At 36.1% G+C, this 22,471-nt stretch overlaps 1 protein-coding gene across 1 annotated transcript in view; it reads left to right on the top strand.

Annotated features, from left to right (window-relative positions):
• The window catches only part of SUPT3H (SPT3 homolog, SAGA and STAGA complex component), a 329,066-nt gene that overhangs the window by 220,566 nt on the left and 86,029 nt on the right, over window positions 1-22,471 (top strand). The window contains exon 3 of the mRNA XM_036248696.1: window positions 22,118-22,204. Within this exon, the coding sequence (XP_036104589.1) occupies window positions 22,118-22,204 (87 nt within the window). The remainder of the gene's footprint in view (window positions 1-22,117; window positions 22,205-22,471) is intronic.

The following is a 22,471-nucleotide window of genomic DNA, read 5'->3' as shown; positions in this document are numbered from 1 at the left end:
TACCTTTCACACTAACTCCTATATACATCTTTTTGGACAGAAAATGTTAAGGGTACAACAGGAATGAATTTCTTTCTTTCTTTCTTTCTTTCTTTCTTTTTTTTTTTTTAAGAATCTGATATCAGAAACTGTGCCAGATACTTTGTTTATATAATTTAATATGGTTCTTACATAATCCTGCCCTGGCCGGTTTGGCTCAGCGGTTAGAGCATCAGCCTGCGGTCCCGAGAGACTGGGGTTCGGTTCCCGCTAAGGGCATGTACCTTAGTTGCAGTTTGTCCCCGGCCCTGGTTGGTCGTGCGGGTGGCAGCCACTCGATGTGTCCCTTTCACATCGATGTTTCTCTCTCTCTCTCTCTCCCTCCTACTCTATCTGAACAAAAAGTGTCCTCGGGTGAGGATAAAAAAAAAAAAAAAAAAAAAAATATGGTTCTTACATAATCCTAAAATACCAGTGTCATTGTATCCATATTAAAAATGGATTGAAGCTAAGACAATTAATTAGCACAAGTTCACAGAGCCAGTTTCAGATCTGAAACATCATCTGAGAACTTTGAGTTTAATTAAAGTCTTACTAGCACGTTAAGACTTCTAAAATAATTGCTATGTGTCTAAGAGTGGATCTGTTATGGACCATATGAAAAATTCTTCTCCTACTCCAAAAAACAAAACTCACTTGCATAAGGATATTTACGGAAATTTATCAGACTGTTAAAACTCCATAAAACTATATTAAACTGCTACTTCTGTTTAAGTCTTGTAAAGTGCTAAACTTATTGGTCAAGTTACTGAAGTTTACATATTTAAATATTAGTTTAAATGAGGAAACTATTAAATATTAGTTTACATGAGGAAAATGGGCGAGTTAGCTGTCTACTAGTTGTGGGATACAGTGGAAACAGGGAGTTATTATCTGGCAGATGTGTTCAATTCCCGACTTAGGCGTTTAAATGCTCTGAGCTGCTGTTGCCTTATCTATAAAAAAAACTATAAAATACTAATATAGTTTAACCCATAGAAGTTTTGCAAAGATTAGAAGAATGAACAGTTTTTAAAATAATGTAAAATATTTCAGACATCTTGTAGTATATTCAGTAAATACTAGTTCATGTTCTTGTTACTCTTATTATTGCTGTTACCCTTTCTTAAATTAAGTCTTGGCATTTAGAATTACAGTTTCCATCATTGGGTCACGTTGTTTACGTGGAGGAGGGCACTTCCCACCCATTTGTATTTTAAATTACCTGAACAAAAATATATTTAAAGGGGGACAAAGAACACTCTGCCCTAGGTGTTTAGGTAGAAAGTGGCCTGAAGACTTAAACGACAATGGATATCTAATGTTCGTACCTGCAGATCCATTTCACCCTCCTCTTCTTTGTGTGTCCTGGGAGTCTCCTCTCCTGGGATTTCTGCTGACTTTGTAGGAGGCACCAGCAGGACTGACGTGGGATGAATGCTGCGGGCTGGCTGCATCCCTCGGGGGGCTTCTCCAGCTTTCAGCTTCAGGTGACCGTTGCCTTCCCTCAGCTCTCCGCGCCAGCAATTTTCAACCTTCTTCATCTCATGGCGCACATTATCTAATCTAAAATTCTGCAGCACACCAAAACACGTATTTTTTGATGATATGACAAAGAAAAAAAGAGGTATAATTTTGATTGATTTAAAATAATAATAATAATAACAACAACCTACCCTTTTTGCTCCAAAGTAACAACAACAAAAAAAAACCTGGTGCCTATACTTATATATAAGGATTCTGGCACCAAGAATTAACCAGTCAGATGCAGCTCTAGCCCTGCCAGTGTGGCTCAGTGTTTGAGCGTAGACCCATGCATCAAGAGGTCACTAGTTCAAGTCCTTGTCAGGGCACATGCCCAGGTTGTGGGCCAGATAACCATTGGGAGGTGTGCAGGGGGCAGCCAGTCGATGTTCTCTCTCATCAGTGCTATCTCTCTCTCCTTTCCTTCCTCTCTCAAAACAATAAAGAAAAAGTATTTTTTAAAATAATGCAGCTCTATTATATGACCTGTTTATTTATGGTTCAAGATGGCATTCACACTGGCCGGCTACTGCTGTGTTGGCTCTTGTCATTTTTATGTGACAATCTAAGGGAAAAGAGGTCAGTGCCCCTAAATAGTCAGGTACTGCATGTTTTAAATGTTCTTGTGGCACAACAGTTGGAAATTGGCTGCTCAAACCTTGGTTTAATAGTGATTTTCTCCTGTTAGATCAGGGAGGGTACCACACTGTCCCTTGTGGTTTCCCTAAACCTTCCTCACATCTCTGCAAATAGTTTATGTGTAAACTCTTCTCCGGTTACCTAGTTTAACTATGCTATATTTTTTCTTCCAAGTCCCTGACTAATAAACTTATGTTCAAGTAAATATCAATGACACCATTTGGGTCCTCCCCAAAGAGGTCCCAGACACACACATATCAGCTGAGATTCAACCAGATAAATTCTAAAAATTGAGGGTTTTTAAAAAAATCCTGATTAGAGACTAGGAGGCACAATTTGATTTGCTCTTAGGCTGGAAATTCATCATGGCTAAAATGTAATTGAACTAACACCAGATGAGTCAGCATATTTTCTTTAGACATTTTAGACAATCTGTAGAAATGTCTTTGAGACTCTTCAGATTAGTAACCTTCATGTAATCTGTGGCTTCCTAGTGGAACATTTGCAAAGGTGTTAGCTTAGTATATTCTTCAACATAATATATAAGTTATAGTGCTTATTTCCTATTTCTTTGCATTTCAACATAAACTTTACTTCTTTGATTTTCAGCATAAATGTGTTAAATAATTGACTTAAAATAAAAATTTTATAACAATCATAATATCTAGCGTCATTGGTTGCACATGTTTTTTGTTGTTGTTAATCCTCACCCGAAGATAATTTTTCTATTGATTTTTAGAGTGGGAGGGAGGGAGGGAGGGGGAGAGAGAGAGAAACATCAATGTGAGAGACACATCAATTGGTTGGTTGCCTTCCCCATGCCCCCTGATTGGGGCCTGGGATCGAATCTGAAATCCAAGTATATGCCCTTGACCTGCAGTTGAGCCCGAGACTCTTCAGTGCACAGGGCAGATGCTCTAACCATTGAGCCACACCAGTCAGGGCTACTGTACATCGTAACTAAAAAATAAGCAAAGCCTATAAACTCTGTGAGATTAGGTATTGTTTTAATTTTATTTCTCTTGTTTGCTTGCTTTGCTTTGCTTCTGATTGGCTTAATTTCCAGTCTGAGCCCAGTGATTCACCTCTCTAGGTACACAATAAATATATATTGAACAAATCAGGATCTAATGTTCTATTAAAAATAGTAAATTTTTAGCCTCCATGCTTCCTTATTTCATTTTAGCCCCATCAACAGGACTACAGTTTGAAGATTTGCCCTTATATGGCTTCCCTTTAGTAATATATCACTGCCCTGAGAATCGATAAGAAGAAATAAAAGACCAATATTTATTAGGCGGCTACTATGTTTTAGGCATCATCTTTTCTATGTTTATTTTTTCTTCCTCTATTGTTCTTTTTAATGTCCCTTCAAGACAACTGCTGTAATCCTCCCTCCCTCCCTCCCTCCCTCCCTCCCTCCCTCCCTCCCTCCCTCCCTCCCTTCCTTCCTTCCTTCCTTCCTTCCTTCCTTCCTTCCTTCCTTCCTCTTAGTCAGTACAGTCTCAATTATGTTTAATTATTGGCCACATTCACACAGAGCTCATACAAGGATCCAACAGTCCTCAACCTCCCTTCTCTAGTCCCTGTGCCTATTTCCATGTTGCTTAAGGCTTCTTGTCTTACGTGGTTTCTGGTTAATGGCTTAACTACCATTTCACTGTGTTCTAATACACATTAATTGGAGAGTTTGCATTCTGGAAGGGAAGCCTTATTGTAAAGATATCTTTACGAAATAGGATGATAAGTGGTAGGTTGGCTGAAGGTATACAAGGTACCCAGAAAGCACAGTGGAACAGGGGTGATATTAGGTCTGTGCTTAAGATAGGAGAGATCACAGAGAGACTGTGGCACCTCACTTTAATTCCTAAAGGGTATAGGGTTCTATCTCCTTTATGCTGTCTGCTTTCTCGGAATGAGACTGTCTGTTGTTGGATGGTTGTACCATTTTATCCTGATGTGAATGAATCTCAAGAATATCCTGGTTTTGGCACTAGTAACAAATCTAAAACATTTCCTGTTTACCAAATTACCATTAGACTCTTTTTCCCTTTTCTTATATAGATTGCTATTTCATCTTATTACTGACCAAGAATGAGTCATCCCTAAGCAATAGCATATGCTTTTATAGTGTTTTTAGTTCTCCAACTGCCTGCACCACATTATTTCACTTAATCTTCACCGTGACCTGTGAGTGTAACTAGATTTGTACTGTATCACGTTCTGAACCCTTTTAGCAACCTTTTAAATTCTTGAGTGGAATATAGGACTGACATCTGAGCCTTGGGAACCCGACTTTTCATTTAGCTTTACATATACTACATCTAATTTGACAAATACTATATACAACGTTGATTTGGATATAAAATTTGAATAAGGGCAACTTTCTCTGACAACAGAGGGGGAAGTCTATGCAAATTATCTCTGTCCATCATATGGATAAAGCATAGGGCAAATTGGAAACGGATAGACACCAATCTCTCATATGCATTAATAATTGTACCGCTTTAATCCCATTTTGCAACTGTCTTTGGCTTTCAAATATAATTGGAACTATTTGGTAGGATATTGGAATGATTAAGTATATCACCTGCTGATTTGTGTGCCATGGTAAACATTATGGTACAGTAACTCATTAATGCTCACTTGGATTGGTGGTTGTTTTTAGTGGTGTAACTAAGTGGATTTTCCTTTGACATTTGACTCTCATCTGCTTCTGACCAAGCTGTATTATTATTTCTTGTGATTCTTCTTGTTTATTTATTCTCTTGTTGATGTAAGTGATTAATTATGGAGCCAAAAGTAAACTATAGCTAAGGTTAAATACTGGAATCACAACATAAGAGCTGAAAGGATCTTTGGAGCTCATTTGATGTCCATCTCTGTTTAGTTCCCACTTGAAAAAACTAAGGACCAGAAAGATCAGCTAAGCTATTCTGTTCAAAACTCTACCTTCACTAAGACATGAATTATACTTCATGTTGAGGTGATTCTACATGAGAAATGATTAGAGAAGCTATTAGTTCTCTATCAAAAAAAGCTCATGTCATTTTTTCCCTTTAACTTTAGGTGAGAGCTACTTTCTTAAAATTTATAAGGAAAGGTATTCTACTTATTTACAGTCGTCCCTTGTTTATTGTACTTAATCCTTTCCAGACTCTAGTGGCTGCACCTGGAGTTGAAGGATTCCTGGGGTGCTCAAATACATAGACCTACAATCCATACGTACAATAATTTTAATTTTAATACAGGGGTGCATAGTTGACTCAGACAACTGAGCGTGCACTGTATCATTTTCACTGTCTCGATCAACTTTTTAATGAATATATATGTATATTTTTTATTTCAATTTTTTTATTGTTGTAAGTATTACAGATATTCTTCTTTTTTCCCCATTGACTCCCTCCTCCCCACTCCCACACCCTCATGCTTTCCCCAACCTAATGTCTGTGTCCATTGATTATGCATATAAGTTCTTTGGTTTATCTCTTCCCACCCCTCCTACCCCCCATCCCTCTGAGGGTCTTTTTTATGTTTTATTAAAATTAATTTATTTTTGTTACAGACATGTCTCCTTTATTCCCCATTGACACCCTCCTCCCCATTCCCCTCCACCTTGTCCCCAGCTTTGTTGTCCATCTCCATCGGTTATGCACACATGCATATAAGTTCTGTGGTTTATCTCTTCCCTCCCCTCCCACCCCCTCTTCTTAGGGTTGTCAGTCTGTACCCTACTTCCACATCTCTGGGTCTACCCTGTTCCTCAGACTGTTATGTTCATTATGTTCCACAAATAAGTGAGGTCATATGATATTTGTCTTTCTCTGCTTGGCTTGTTTCACTTAGGATAATACTCTCTAGGTCCTTCCATATTGTCTCAAAGGATAAGAGATCTTTCTTACAGCTACATAGTACTCCACTGTGTATATGTACCAGACATTTTTTATCCATTCATCTACTGACAGACACTTGCGCTGTTTCCAGATCTTAGCTATTGTAAATAGTGCTGCTTTGAACATGGAGGTACATATATTCTTTCTGATTGGTGTTTCAGGCTTCTTAGGGTATATTCCTAGAAGTGGGATCACTGGATCAAATGGCAGTTCAATTTTTAACTTTTTGAGGTAACACCATATTGTTTTCCATAGTGGCTGCACCATTCTGCATTCCCACCAGCAGTGTACTACAGTCCCCTTTTCTCCACACCCTCGCCAAAATTTGTTGTTTGATGATTAGTTGATGGCGGCCATTCTGACAGGTGTGAAGTGATAACCTCATAGTTGTTTTAATTTGCATCTCTCTGATGATTAGTGATGTTCAGCATTTCCTCATATATCTCTTGGCCATTTGTATGTCCTGTTTGGAGAGGTGTCTATTTAGCTCCTCTGTCCATTTTTTAATTGGGTTCTTTGTCTTCCTTTTGTTGAGTTGTATGAGTACTCTGTATATTTTGGAAATTAACCCCTTATGTGATGTATTATTGGCAATTATGGTCTCCCATACAGTGGGTTGCCTTTCCATTTTGATGATTATTTCTTTTGCTGTGCAAAAGCTTTTTAGTTTGATGTAGTCCCATGTGTTCATTTTCTTCTTTGTTTCTGTTGCCTTAGGTGATGTATCAGTGAAAAATCTGCTGCATATGATGTCCGAAATTTTGTTACCTACATTTTCTTCTAGGATTTTTATGTATTCACGAGTCACATTTAAGTCTTTTATTCATTTTGAGTTTATTCTTGTGGGTGGTGTAAGTTGATGGTCTAGTCTCATTTTTTTGCATGTAGCTGTCCAATTTTCCCAACAACATTTATTAAAGAGGCTGTCTTTACTCCACTGTATGCTCTTGCCTCCTTTGTCAAATATTAATTGAGCATAATGTCTTGGGTCAATTTCCGGGTTCTCTGTTCTGTTCCACTGGTCTATATGCCTGTTCTAGTGCCAGTACCAGGCTGTTTTGATTATAGTAGCTTTGTAGTATAACCTGGTATCCAGTATTGTGATCCCACCTACTTTGTCCTTCTTTTTCAAGATTTCTGTGGCTATTCAGGGTCTTTTTTGGTTCCATATGAACTTTTGAAGTATTGGTTCTAGTTCTGTGAAATAATGTCATTGGTATTTTAATGAGGATTGCATTGAATCTATAGATTACTTTGGGTAATATGGACATTTTAATGATGTTAATTCTTTCAATCCATGAACAGTGATGTGCTTCCACTTTTTTATATTTTCCTTGATTTCTTTTTTCAATGTCCTGTAGTTTTCTGCAAATAGATCCTTTATTTCTTTGGTTAAGTTTATTCCTAGGTCTCTTAATTTTTTTGCTCCAATGGTAAATGGGATTGTCTTTTTTAGTTTCTCTTTCTGTGAATTCATCGTTGGTGTATAAGCATGCCATCAATTTCTTGACATTAATATTGTATCCTGCTACTTTGCCAAAATTATTTATTAAGTCTAGTAGATTTTTGATGGGGTCTAGGGTTTTCTGTGTATAATACGTCATCTGCGAATAATGAAAATTTCACTTCCTTCTTTTCAGTTTGGATTCCTTTTATTTTTTCTTCATGTCTGATTGCTGTGGCTAAGACTTCCAGTACTATGTTAAATAAGAGTGGCAAAAGTGGGCATCCTTGTCTTGTTCCTGTTCTAAAGGGAAATGCTTGTAGTTTTTGCCCATTGAGAATGATGTTGGATGTAGGTCTTTCATATATGGCCTTTATTATGTTGAAATATGATCCCTCTATTCCCATATTGCTGAGCGTTTTTATCAGAAATGGGTGCTGGATTTTGTTGAATGCTTTTTTGTTAGCATCTATTGATGTGATCAGTGGTCTTTATCTTTTATTTTGTTTATGTGGTGTATCACATTAGTTGATTTGCGAATGTAGTACCAGCCTTGCATCCCTGGGATGAATCCCACTTGGTCATGGTGGATAATTTTTTTGGTGTATTGCTGGATCTGATTTGCTAGTTATTTTGTTCAGGATTTTGGCATCTATGTTCATCAGGGATATTGGCCTGTAGTTTTCTTTCTTTGTAGTGTCTTTTTCTGGTTTTGGAATTAAAATTATGCTGGCCTCATAAAATGAGTTTGGAAGTCTTCCTTCTTGAATTTTTTGAAATAGTTTAAGGAGAATGAGTATTAGTTCTTCTTTGAATGTTTGGTAAAACTCCCCCGTGAAGCCATCTGGGCCTGGGCTTTTGTTTGCTGGGAGAGTCTTGATTACCTCTTCAATTTCCTTAGTTGTTATTGGTCTGTTCAAGTTTTCTATCTCTTCCCGGTCCAGTTTTGGGAGACTGTGTGTTTCTAGAAATTTGTCCATTTCACTTAGATTGTCGAATTTGTTGCCATATAGTTGTTCATAATAGCTGTTAACGATCTTTTGTATTTCTGTGGTGTCAGTTGTTACTTCTCCTCTTTCATTTCTGATTTTGTGTATTTGGGTTCTCTAGCTAAGTCTAGCCAAGGGTCCATCAATCTTGTTTTATCTTTTCGAAAAACCAGCTCTTGGTTTCATTGATGCTTTGAATTGTTTTTTTGCTTTCTATGTCATTTATTTTCTGCTCTGATATTTACTATTTCCTTCTTCTATTTGTTCTGGAGTTTTCTTTTTCTTTGCTTTCTAGTTCTTTAAGTTGTGAGGTCAGGTAGTCTATTAGAGATTTGTTTTGTTTCTTGAGATAGGCCTGTAGTGTTATGAACTTCCCTCTCAGAACTACTTTTGCTACATCCCATAGATTTTGTGTTGTTGTGTGTTCATTTTCATTGGTTTCCAGGAAGTTTTTAATTTCTACCTTGATCTCCTCGGTAACCCATTCATTGTTCAATAACATGCTATTTAGCCTCCATGTGTTCAAATGTCTTTGCATGTTCTTGCTGCAGTTGATTTCTAGTTTCATGCCATTGTGATCTGAGTAGATGCTTGATATAATTTCAGTCTTCATGAACCTGTAGAGACTTACCTTGTGTCCTACCATGTGGTCTGTCTTTGAGAATGTCCCATGTGCACTTGAAAAGAATGTGAATTCTGTAGTTTTGGGATGTAATTCTCTGCAGATATCTATTAAATTCATTTGCTCTAATCCTAGATTCGGTTTCCTTGTTAATTTTTTTGTCTAGAGGATCTATCCAGTGATGTCAGCAGGGTGTTGAAGTCCCCTGCTATGACTGTATTGCTGTCGATTTTTCCTTTGAAGTCCTCCAGAAGATTTTTAATATATTTTGGTGCTCCTATATTGGGTGCATATATGTTTACCAAGGTTATATCTTCCTGTTGGATAGATCCTTTCAATATTATGTAGTGGCCTTCTTTGTCTCTAGTTATGGCCTTCATTTTGAAGTCTATTTTATCAGATATGAGTATTGCTACCCCAGCTTTTTTTTCCCTTTCTGTTTGCTTAGAAGATTTTTTTTTTTTCCATCCCTTCACTTTCAACCTATGCGAGTCTTTTGTTGTGAGATGGGTCTCTTGTAAACAACATATAGATGAGTCATGCTTTCTTATCCAATCAACTACTCTGTGTCTTTTTATGGGAGCATTCAATCCATTTACATTTAAGGTGATTATTGATATGTACTTATTTATTGCCATTTTTGATTAGTGTGGTTGTATTTTTCTTCCTATTTCTTCTACTAATTACAGCAGTCCTTTTAACATTTCTTGCAGTGCTGGTTTGGTGCTAATGTATTTCCTTAGACTTTTTTTTTTTTGTCTGGGAAGCTCTTTATTTGACCTTCTATTTTGAATGATAGCCTTGCTGGATAGAGTAGCCTTGGATTCAGATCCTTGTTTTTCATGACCTTGATTTCTTCATGCCACTCTCTTCTGGCCTGTAGTGTTTCTGTTGAGAAGTCAGCTGATTGCCTAATGGGGGTTCCTTTGTAGGTAGCCTGTTGCTTATCTCTTGCTGCCTTTACGATTCTTTCTTTGTCTTTAATTTTTGGCATTTTAATTACTATGTGTATTGGTGTGGGCCTGTTTGGGTTCTACTTACTTGGGGCTCTCCGTGCTTCTTGAACTTGAATGCCTTCTTCCTTCACCAAATTAAGGAAGTTTTCTGTCACTATTTCTTCAAATATATTCTCTAATCTTTGCTCATTTTCTTCTTCTTTGGGGACTTCTATGATGCGAATATTATTATGTTTCCAGTTGTCCCACATTTCTCTTAAGCTGTCTTCCCGTTTTTTAATTGTTTTTTCCTTTTGATTTTCTGATTGGTTGATTTTTTTCTACCCTGTCTTCTAATTCACTGATCCAGTGCTCAGCTTCCTCTAGTCTGCTGTTTAGTCCTTCCAGTGTGTTCTTTATTTCAGCTATGTCATTCTTCACTTTTACTTGGTTGGTTTTCTGATTCTATATCTTTACTCATGGTGTTGAGGTCCTTACTCATGCTGTTGAGCTTCCTCAAGATCATGGCTCTGAACTTTATCTCTGATAACTTGCTTAACTGCATTTCATTTATCTCATCTTCGGTAGCATTGTCTTGTTCTTTTATTTGAGATTTGTTTCTTTGTTTCAGCATTTTGGCTATCCCAGTGGGTTTTGGAGCCTGCCAAATTTTCCCTGTGGGTGTCAGTGTTCTGCTGTTTGCTGCTCCCTCTACTGGGTTTGGATGAGTGTGGGAGGACCCATGTTAAACATCACTGTCAAGTCTTACTTTCCTGGGTAGATTTGCAAGCACAGGAAAGATTCTGTTATCCTCTTGCTTTTTTCCTGAAAGCTATTAGTCTTGGTTACTTGAAGAGCCTTGGGTTCTCAGTTGAATGAAAAATTCCTTCAGCTGTTCAGTATAAAAGGATTTCCCAAGGATGGGGCAGATGCTGGTTGTTAATGAGCCTCAGTGTGCATTTCAATGTCCCACCTGGATGGGGTTGAATCTCCGAGGGAGGGGCCACCGCCTCTTCCTAGAGCCCTGGGAAGGAATAAGATGGCCACTGTTCTGCATGGCTGCAACTCAGCAAAAGCTCTGAGCACCCTCCAAATTCTGAGTGTCCCCACACAGTTCCAGCCCAGACCGTCCTCCCTCTGCCAGAGCCCAAGGTGAGTGGCTGTGGCTCATTTAGCGCTCTGTCCCAGCTTTCTGCACTGTGGAGCCAGCTTGGGATTTTACCCCTGGGTGCGCTGCTCACAGCTAAGACCACTGATGTTTGTAGGCTCCCAACTCCCTTCTCATGCCTCCTCAATCCTTCGAGGATCAATTCAGTGTCCCTGGTTATATGGTCCTCACAAGCTGCTTTTCTGTTGCTTTTTTTCTGAGGATTTGTTTTTATTTTAGCTATAATTCCAGTTTGGTCCTGGGAGATGGTCTGTGTAACTTCCATTCACTCCACTGCTATTTTGGAATCTTTTAATGAATATATTTGAAAAAACCGCGATAGAGTGAAGCTGCAAAAGTCGAAACACACAGTGGTGAGGGATAACTGTATATACACATGTATGAGTATATATATACATATGTGTGTCTATGTATTTACATCCTAAATTTGTTTATGGTAAAATCAGACATTAGTGCTAAGTAATAGTCCAGTAATAGCCTTTAGTGTTTGTGAATGCTAGAAGTTATAAACCTTTTCGTGATGGCCCCGAAATTTCCCAGTTCTAAATAAATATATAGCATTTATTCCAACTTAATACATGTTGCATGACATCTTAAACATGAAACCATAGGCTTTTTATTTTTATTTTTATGAGGGGGTATAAAAGTCAAGATGGTTTTGGAATTTTTTAAAGTAGTGATTTTTTTTAAAAGCTTTTTGATTAAACTACTTGTGAAATCAATTTGTATAGTGCCATATGTGAAGATAATCTGTTGAGTTAGTTAGACCATAAAATAGAGGGAATAATTTAAATGCTCTGGAATACTCTTTGGGCACACAGTACTAACAGAAGAAAACACACCTTCACTGCATGTCATAGCAGGCCCTTGCCCTCTTTCTGCATGAACCCGGTTCTGAAACCCTGCATCAGAAGCTGCAGTTCTGAACTTGCACTTTTCCATGCATTTTCTCAACAACAAAAGTTATAAAATTGCTTTTGCCAAAACAAGGGTGATAGTAATAGAGATAAAATTGGAAACCAGTTTCCCTCATTCCTCATGATTGTTCTTTAGCATTACTTTATTCTTTACATTTGACAATTTTTATAATCATTAAATTGGTCTCTGTGTGGTCTCATGTAATTCATTGCTTTTGATACCTTGATCTAACCATGTAGGTTTGGCACAAGACTTGTGTTTATTCCTAAACATTTTAGGATGAAATGAAGTCATATGATCATGAAAAATTAGGCCAAGTTCCAAAGAACAGTCATCAACTCAGTCTTTTACTTGATAGATATTAGTCCTTTGGAGAAATAGGTAATGGCTGCAACTCTCAGTAGGACACATGTAAGAAATGTGAACAGAAGGGATGGAGGGAGGCACAAAGATGCCAAGAAATAAGAAGAGGAAGAAAATGTATTAGTAGATGTAGACAAGGAAAGTACATATTTTCTAGGCTACTAAATTTTTTTCAGCTTCTAAAATGTTAAGAAATGTATTTTTGGACTTTTAAACTGTATCATTTTTTTAGTTATTGAGTAACAGACAGGTAGCTGTATATAATGAACAAGTTCAAGATATGCTGCCATCTTTCTACAATTAACTGATGTGTTTAGACTTAAAAGTTGCTTATAAGTAACTTATATGTAGAATAGTTTAAAAGAAAACTTTCAAATAGTTGCTGTTTTCCTAATTTCACATTTGAATAAGAGTAACCAAAGAATTAGTTTCTTGTCAAGGTCGCTATTCTCATACAATAAATGCAGTCATTGTTTATTAGAGGTCTTTAAGCTTCACAGGCTTATATTGATTGTGGCTTGATGATTTATATATATGGATTCTTGAGCCATGAGATACTGATAATTATAGCCTTATCATACTCTTTAAAACTTGACTTAACTGTATTTGACTTACTATTTTAAAAAAGAAGAGTTAAAATGAAACTCTAAAAAAGTTAGGCACATATTTTATCAATTTATATACTTGTTTATGTTTCAAATGTCTAAGACAGTGGAAGACCAGTCACCAACAAAGAATATGGAGATCATATGATAGGAAAATACTAAGTCAAATATCTAACAGTTTTAGTATTCTGAATGTTAACTATATTTAGTTACAAGTTTGTTTCCTTTCAAACACTTGTTTAGTTCTTAATCCTTAAGTTGTGTCTGCATGAAGCAACTTGGCTTGGATGTTTTGATCCAAACGTTCTTTTTGGCAACCATTTATTTGCCAGCAATGAAAATGTTTTGAAAGGCAAATCAATGTTTTTGTGGTTGGACTTTTCTATGCAGTGTAAGGCTTGATTCAGTAATCGTACTTTCCAGTATTCTGAATGAGAAATTAATCTTGAGGGTTAAATAAGATAATATATAGAAAGCACAAAGCATAAAATAGTACATTCAATAAATGTTAGCATGAAAAGAGTATCAGCTTCGGTTTAAACATGGGTGATATGTCCTTATCTTTGGACTTTCTAAATGACAACATAATTTTAAAAAGTATAAGACTACAAAGACAAAATGGGAGAGGATAAAATATCAGATAAGAGATGTCAAAAAATTATGAAAGAGCTTAAAAGTAGGTAGAAATGGTAAACATTTAACAGATCTGAGAGAAATGAAACCTTGGAACCTGGAAAAGATCAGGATTACGAGTACCTCTGAAGAAAGAAGTCTCGGGTGGATGAGAAACAGGAGGATTGGTAGAAAGTGAGGGAGCAGTTTCATCCCAGTACCCTATCAAAACCATATAAGCAGTCAAGGACCCCTTTGTCATTCTGCCAAAATAGCATATAGGTTTACTCTCTGGAAAGGACGAATAAAAAGGATTCTGGTATTAAAGATCTCAGGCACATCAACCACCAACATTCAATTAATAGACTAGAAAGAACTCCAAAAATAGAAGACACTTTTAGAGTAACCTAAGAAAAATTCTCAGATGTGAAGGACAAGAATATATAGGTTACAGTATCCCTGTGAGTACCGGGAAAATATATTAAGGAAGACCCTCAGCACCATGATATTTCAGAATTTCATGTATAAAGAGAACAATAGTAAAAGTCCTCAGAAGGGGAAACAAAAATCTCATAAAACGTGTAGGAATGAAAAAAACAAAACAAAAAACAATTTGACTTCTTAACAGCAACATTTTAGGCTAGAAGATAATGGACGCCTTTAAAATTCTGACAGAAAATTATTTTTAATCTCAAATTCTATATCCAACCATTTACCTATTGAATAACAGGGTAGCAAAAATGAATATTCAGTCATACAGTATTTTAAAAAATGTATTGCCATGCACCCTTTCTGAGAAAACCATTAAAGGTGTTTTTCAGCTGCAACCTACCACTGAGCGAAAGTATCTCTAGTAAACAGCCTGTTAAAAAAGCAAAACAAAACAAAATAGTATTCTTTAGAGGAATATAACAGAATCCAGAGGCCTTACAATGAATCATACACAATATCTCAGATAAAATCCCAGATTTCTTAAAATATGAAGAGGAAAATGTGACCCATACCCAAGAGAAAAGGCAAAATGGAAGTTACTTCAAGATGACCCAGATGTTGAAATTAGCAGACAGGGATTTTTAAAGCAGCTATTATAAGTATGGTTAAGAATAAAAAAGAGGCCCTGGCCAGTTTGGCTCAGCAATTAGAGTGTCAGTCCGTGGACCAGAGAGTTCCGGGTTCATTTCCCACGAAGGGCACCTACCTCGCTGGTTGCAGTTCCTCCCTGGCCCCTGTTGGGGTTGTGTGGGTGGCAACCAGTCAGTGTGTCTCTCTCACATTGATATTTCTCTTTCTCTCTTCCTGTCTCTCCCTCCCACTCTATCTGAACAAAAAAACAAAAAATGTCTTCGATGAGGATAAAAAAAACAAGTGTCCTTGGGTGAGAATAAAAAAAAAAAAGAATGAAAAAGGAAGTGTCTTAAGAATGTGATTTACCAAAATTAGGAAATAAATTAAGAAAGAACAAGAGATGAGATGAAGAAATAAAGACTCCAAAATGAAATTTTTGAAGAGAGTCTGGAGGACCCCAGTTGAGATGTCTCTGAAAGAAAACAAAAGCAATGAAATTGAAAGGAATTGTATGTTTCAAATCTTTCAGAGAGTTTTGGATGAAAATAGTGATCACAAAAAATTAAGCAAAAACCAAATCAAGGAAATTATTATTAAAAAAATTTTTACTGTGTAAGAAGAAATTTGATCCTGGTGGCCAAGCTGTAAGAGTGTCTACCAATCATAATAATGTAAATTGGATATTAACTTAATAAAAATTGGAATTTATAAATAAGATCAAAATGAGAGGAAGGAGATAGTTAAGTATGAGGTATATGAGAACACTAAATTTTTATCTCCTATAGTAAGAAGTCAATTGGAAGTATTTAAAGCTGAAAAATAAAGAAAACAAGTGTTATAAGCATATACCATATATGGTTAAAAATGACAGAAGAACAAGCTGAAAAAAAGTTGAAACTAGTTGCCTCTGGAAGCAGAATTATAGATTAGAAAGAAGTGTGGCAAGGTATTCCTGTTTATCATTATAAAACCGAGTATTATTTGACTTTTAATGTTACATACATTTTACCTTAGAGAAAATAATTAAAAATTAGAATTAAGTATAATACACATAGCAAAGTGCCTGGTACAAATTAGGCACTCAATAAATGGTAGCTATTATTACTACTAAGATTATTAACTCTTAGTGAAAAAAAAAAAGGTTATTCATTGCAAATGGAAAAGAAACATATAAATCTAGGGAAGTTATTTAATGTATCTGAAGGTAAACACTTACTTAGTGGTAGAGCTAGTACTGTAGTCCAGATTTCTGAACTCCCAGTTGCTTCAGACTCAACAGAGAGGATTCAGAGAGGATCTTTGAGGTTATCTACAGCTGTCAAGTATTGTTACAGAGCTGTGCTTTCATACTCTAACCTAGAATCTGGTCTTATAAATAGTGTGTGATAGACCAATGTATAGAAAGACAGAAAACTATATCTTAGTCCAGGTGACTACCTCGTCTGAGATTTTGCCTCTTCGTGACATAACTTTCAACACCTCCTTCCTCTTAGTATGTATGTATGTATGTATGTATGTATGTATATATGTATGTATATATCCTCAAAAAGGAAAGACCCAAGGAATTTGCCAGAAACCAAAGGAAAGAAGTGCAATATAAGTGTTTAAATGGGAATACTTTCAGGAAGTCAGTGATCGTGAAATCATCAAATTAATTTTTTATACTTTTATTTATTTTTTCTCTTTATTTTTTATCACTATTTATACCCCCTATATCCTCTTCCCCCTCCCCCACCCCACACCCCCTGCAGTCACCACACTGTGGTCTGTGTCCATGAGTTCTTTCTTTTTTATTTTGCTATACTTTAAAGAACTTTTGAGACTTAGAGAAATCTTTCTGCTGAATTTATGGGGGCTGCAGCCAAATGCAGGGGTTATTGACTTCATGTGGCCCAATTCATTTTTATTATAGATGGTAAAACTGAAAATCATTGAGGGAAAATAGAATGTCACCGTTTAAGATTTATGAATTGCCTTTTGGGAATGGTGGTCTTTTACCTAAAGATACTATTCAAAAAGAAGTTGGGAAGTCAGAATGTTAGGTAAATGGTTGAGGAAAATAAAGAAAAAACTTATTGACAAGTAAAATTAAGATATTGTAAACTAAGCATATAATTTCCATGCTTAAGTTAATAAACACTAGATTGTGTGAAGATAATTACAGATCTTTTTTTCTTTGCGAAAATTATTTTGAAGCTCATATTTTAAAGAAAGTGCATCTCACAAAGAATCAAGTATTTCTTTTTTTTTTAATTTTCTTTTATTTTGTTGTAGCCTTCCTAATATTTACAATAATATCATCAACTGTTTTTTTTTATTAATTAATTTTTGTTACAGATGTTTCTCCTTTTCCCCCCCACTGATTCCCCCTTCCCCCTCCCTCCCTGCCCCTTCCCCAGATTGTTGTCCATGTCCACTGTTCATGCATACATGCGTATAAGTTCTGTGGTTCATACCTGCCCCACCTCCCCACTTTTTAGGGGATTGTCAGTCTGTACCCCGCTTCCGCATCTCTGGGACTACCCCATTCCTCAAACTGTTATGTTCATTATAAAGAATCAAGTATTTCTCATAATTTAAGTAAAGTACTCTTAATTAGGGTTCTCCAGAAAAACAAAACCAATAGGATATATGTGTATATGTGTGTAGACAGAAAGAGAGAGAGAGAGAGAGAGAGAGAGAGAGATAGGCAGACAGACAGACTGATTTATTGTAAGGAATTAGCTCACGTAATTATGGAGGCTAATAAGTCCCAAGTTCTGTAGCTGGCCAGCTGGAGACCCAGGAGATGTGAGGTGTAGTGCCTGATCCAGTCCAAAGGCCTGAGAGCTAAATATTTCATTTCAAGTCAGAGGCTGGAAAATACCAATGTTCTAATTCAAGGCAATCAGGCAGTCGGAGTTCCCTCTTATTTAGCCTTTTTGTTCTATAGTCATGTACCGCATAATGACATTTTGGTCAACGACAGACTGCCAACGATGGTGGTCCCATAAGATTACAGTGGAGCTGAAAAATTTCTATCACCTAGTGACATTATAATGTCATAGCATAACACATTACATGTTTGTGGTGATGCTGGGGGAAACAAACCCACTGTGCTGCCAGTTGTGTAAAAGCATAGTGCATACAGTTCAGTACGGTACGTAATACTTGATACTGATAATAAATGACCATGTTACTGATTTGTGTATTTAATATACTTTTTGTCATTATTTTAAAGTGTACTCTTTCTACTTCTTTTAAAAAAGGTTTCCTGCAAAACAACAAGTCGCGTTACGCCGGTAGCAGCCTTATACATCTTGTGTTAACTGAATCTCTTGGTTGCATCATTTTCTCTTGTGCTTGATTTATTGTTTTGTACAGTAACATGCTGTGCAAGCTTGTAGCCTCGGAGCAATAGGCTATACCATCTAGCTTTGTGTAAGTGCACTCTATTTGCACAAAAAACAAATAGCTTAGCAGTACATTTTTCAGAATGTATCTCTGCCATTAGGTAGTGCATAACTGTATTCAGTTCTTCAACTGATTGTTCAGGGTCCACCCACATTAGGGAGCGCTTTCTGCCTTACTCAGTCTACCGATGCAGATATTAATCTCACTCAGAAATGATCTCGAAAATCACACCCAGAGTAATATTTAACCAAATATCTGGACTCAGTCAAATTAACACATAAAAGGATCCATCACAAGTACACAAAGGCATAAAAATAAAACTGAAATTACTGGAGCTTAAATGTAGAAAAATACGAGAGAAAAATAATGAGAATGAAGGTATAGGAGAATATCTGTGAGTCAGTAAGGCTTTAAAGAACACATTGAAGTTAGTTAATAGTGAATCACCATATCTTGGAACAAGAGTTGTGACCATTGTATTTGAGGAAGATCATTTTAGCACTTTAATCTAGGATGCAGCACAATATGGAGACACTGAAATGCAGAAACTATTAGGCAAAAACCCCCAAAACCTGGATTGCGATGAATACTACAGAACTAGAGAGCAAAGTCAAGACCCTGAACAGATAAAAACAAACAAACAAATCAACAGAAGTTGGTGAAAATATAGGAGAAGAAAAATTGAGTCTGAATGTTGGTATCATTGATAACAATGAGAAATTTAGAAGAGATTCATTTGTAGGAATCAAAGTTGAGGCATTTATGATGTAAAATTAAATTTAAAGTGTGTCTTTTAATTTTCAACCCCCAAATAAAGTATGAAGTATTAAAATGCCAACATGATAAGTGTTACTATGCTAGGGGAATTTTTGTCTTTTAAACACTTATTACAATTGTATTATTATTGTTAGTTTACTTCAAAGCATAGAAGTATTTATCAGAAAAAAAAAACAAATGCTGTAAATTAGTTATTATGGGAAAATAATGTCTTTTAGCAAAATATCTTATTAAGTTACAAATAAATCTCTCTGTAAGGTTGCTATTACTCTACCTTTGTCCATATAGTTAATAAAATTAACTTTGTTTACTCATTCAACCAGCAATTGGTCTGAAAGTGTTTCTCTACTCTGTCATATCTTGCATATTTTATAATGCAATTAAATGTATATTTATTTTATTGTGATAAAGTTTATAAAATGTACCATTATTTCATATTATTTTAATTACTGACTTGCTACAGTGAATAATGATGTATAACTTCCCATTTATTTTCAATAATTAAGAAATTGAGAGTTTTTGGGGGGGGGTAATATAGAGTCAACTTTTTTTTTTAAGCACTGAAGGTGTTAGGAATATATATATATATATATATATTTGGAGTTTCCTGGTTCTGGTATTTTTTTTTTTTTTATCCTCACCCGAGAACATTTTTGCATTTATCTTCAGATAGAATGCAAGGGAGAGAGGGAGGAAGAGAGAGAGAGAAACATTGATGTGAGAGAGACACATTGACTGGCCACCATCCACACAACCCCAACTGGGGCTGGGAGAATGACAACCGAGGTATGTGCCCTTAGCGGGAACTGAACCCGGGTCTCTCTGGTCCGTGGGCTGATGCTCTAACCGCTGAGCCAAACTGGCCAGGGCTGGTATGTATGTATGTATTCATTTATTTTTTACACTAAATGCACTCAGCCTCCTGTGGAACTGGACTGCCAAGCAGCTATGCTAACCTCTTTTTTAAGCTTGTGTTGTTAAAGAGGAGTTTCTTTACCCTTTCTGGTAGATGTAGAGAAATATTTGTAAAAGTAAGCTAATGGGTAATACACATTTAGTGTGCTCACTGTAATTAGCTAATTAAATTGCTCTCCTCACTCAGTATAGAAGAGGAGGTGAGCATTTGGGAGAGGTAGATTTGGAACATGGGTCACATGAGGGCCAGGTAGGCTTGGTGAGGTAACACAATGACAGCTTTCAGTCCTGAGGGTTCACTGCATGGGAGTCCAAGGTGCATTAATGAGAGCTAGCAGTACTAGGGCTAGTAAGGGCACTAGCTTAGGTGAGGGAAATTAGCAAATCGAGGAGATTAAAGCTAAAGATAAAGACTTCCTGCTAAGTAACCATGGCATAAATTCCAGATCCCTACAATAGTTGTGTACTGGTTTTGAAGAGGTGTTTAAAATGTCTCACGTTTCTGTCCTTATTTTTCATTTTCTCTTTTTTCCCGGTTAATGTGTTTGTAAACTGACATTTTTGAGAGTGTTATAAATACAGATTATTTAGATGTATTGTGGGTAAACAACTGACTACTTGGGAAAACTGTTTAGGGATATGTACTTACCCTGATCCTTTCTTAACATGAGTAAAGTTACTGATATCTGTGTAGTACTTGATGGTGCTGCCTCCTGGTTCTCTGCGTATGGAGGCGGATGCAAATTGAGTCCAGTTTCTTCTTCATATAATTGCAAGAATTTTAGACTCTGATAGAAATGTTTTTATTTGGGGAAAAGAAAAAACATGTATACATATTTCCCTGGTACTCTTGCAGTTTTTAGAAAAATATGTTTAAACTTTTTCCTGCTGAAAACATTTAGTTTCTTTCTGGATAGATACATCATCTTTTTAAAAAACCTTTCCCCCAAGATTTCTTTTTAAATGGTTCACAGTTAAATTTAAATTTCTATATTTAGGTAGAATTATGTTTATATACCAACCACCAGTATCCAGGAAGTTCAGTGGTAAGGCTGACACATAGGGAGTTTGTAGTCTATTTTGTAGTCTGTGTATTTAGACAAGGTTTGAAGCTTACTTAGCAGAATCGCTTAAACATTCAAGCAGAATTTCTTCAGTACAAACGCGCTATTTGATTCCTTATAATTGTTAAGATAACAGTGTGTCACTTTGTAAAGATTAGTTCTCAGTAATATGTGTTAGATTATTCCTTTCACAGAACGATGCCTTCAGGAACAGCTTTTATATGGAAATATTTGTGTAATATTGGGTAGAGTTGGTTTGGTACAATCACCATGGTTTGATCAAGTTTGAAAGAAGTTACAGGCACATTTTTGTAGTGTTTTCTCCAGCATCTTTATTTTTTTCAGCTGGATGTATTTTATGTTCCTTCCAACTAATCAAAATAAGAAACTGATTTTGCCCCTGCCAAAAAAATAGAACTATCATTTTTCACATTCTTTTATTTTCCAGGTCATTTTCAAGTAAGATTGTGTTTCTAGGACTTCTGAATTCCAGAAAACTCTCGACTTTGTAGATATAAGGGCCCAGATGAACATTTCAGGGGGACTCTAACTTTTCATGCAGTATGTTTTGTGTTGTGCATTCCAGATACAGTTAACTTTTTGTGTGCATGTGATTAGTGTGGAAAGAAATTAATGCAGTCCCATATTATGATTTATGGACTGAATCCTTTGCCCACTGAAGACTTGCCAAAACTAAAACTATTTTTTTTCCTTTGGATATTAGAAACAGCTACTGTTTTTGTTGATCTTTTAAAGGTCTGAATGGGCCTATTTCAAATCATACCAGCATGGGAGCTCAGATTAATAATATACTTATTCAACTAGTGATACTGAGTGAAACCATTGCTCACATGGATATGAGGATACAATTTCATAAAATTATTTTCAGGTGCATTAATGCATTTCTGAAAGCTGCACGTGATTTTTCTTTTGCATGAAAGAAATCAAGGATTTCTGTTTATTGTATCAGTTACAGGTGGGCTTATAAGTTAATTTAAGAGCATTTTTTCATACCTTAAAACTTAAGACATTTTACTTTTTAAAACAGTAATGTGATTGCTGGATTATTCTCCAAAATTGTTAACTTTTAGTGTATTTATCTTTCTTGAGACATCATGATGGTCATGCATTTAATTTAGATTATTGAGAAAAATTCCTAAATTTTGTTGTTAGTTACAGCAAGCTGCTGAAGTTTCTCAGCTTCGGGGAGCAAGGGTAATATCTGCTGAAGATCTTCTGTTTTTGATGCGCAAAGATAAGGTAATATAAAAATGTTTTACTGAATTAAAATGCCATGTTTGGTGCTTAATTATACTTATGTGAGGAAACTAAATATCCTTGTTATATTATAGCTTTCATATTGGAATCATAAGTATTGAACTGATATTTTAGTCTTCATAGTTTGCATGACAAAATGGTTTACTATTAAGAGAATTGATTTTTTTTTTTTAACATGGGCAAGGGCACGTATGTAAAACTGTGTTGACAGCGAATTCTCAGTTATGCATACACATCTACTTAGACATG

This window comes from Molossus molossus, unplaced genomic scaffold, assembly GCF_014108415.1.
Source record: "Molossus molossus isolate mMolMol1 unplaced genomic scaffold, mMolMol1.p scaffold_m16_p_8, whole genome shotgun sequence".
Lineage (NCBI taxonomy): Eukaryota > Metazoa > Chordata > Mammalia > Chiroptera > Molossidae > Molossus > Molossus molossus.
This window is presented reverse-complemented; position numbering and strand designations above follow the sequence as displayed.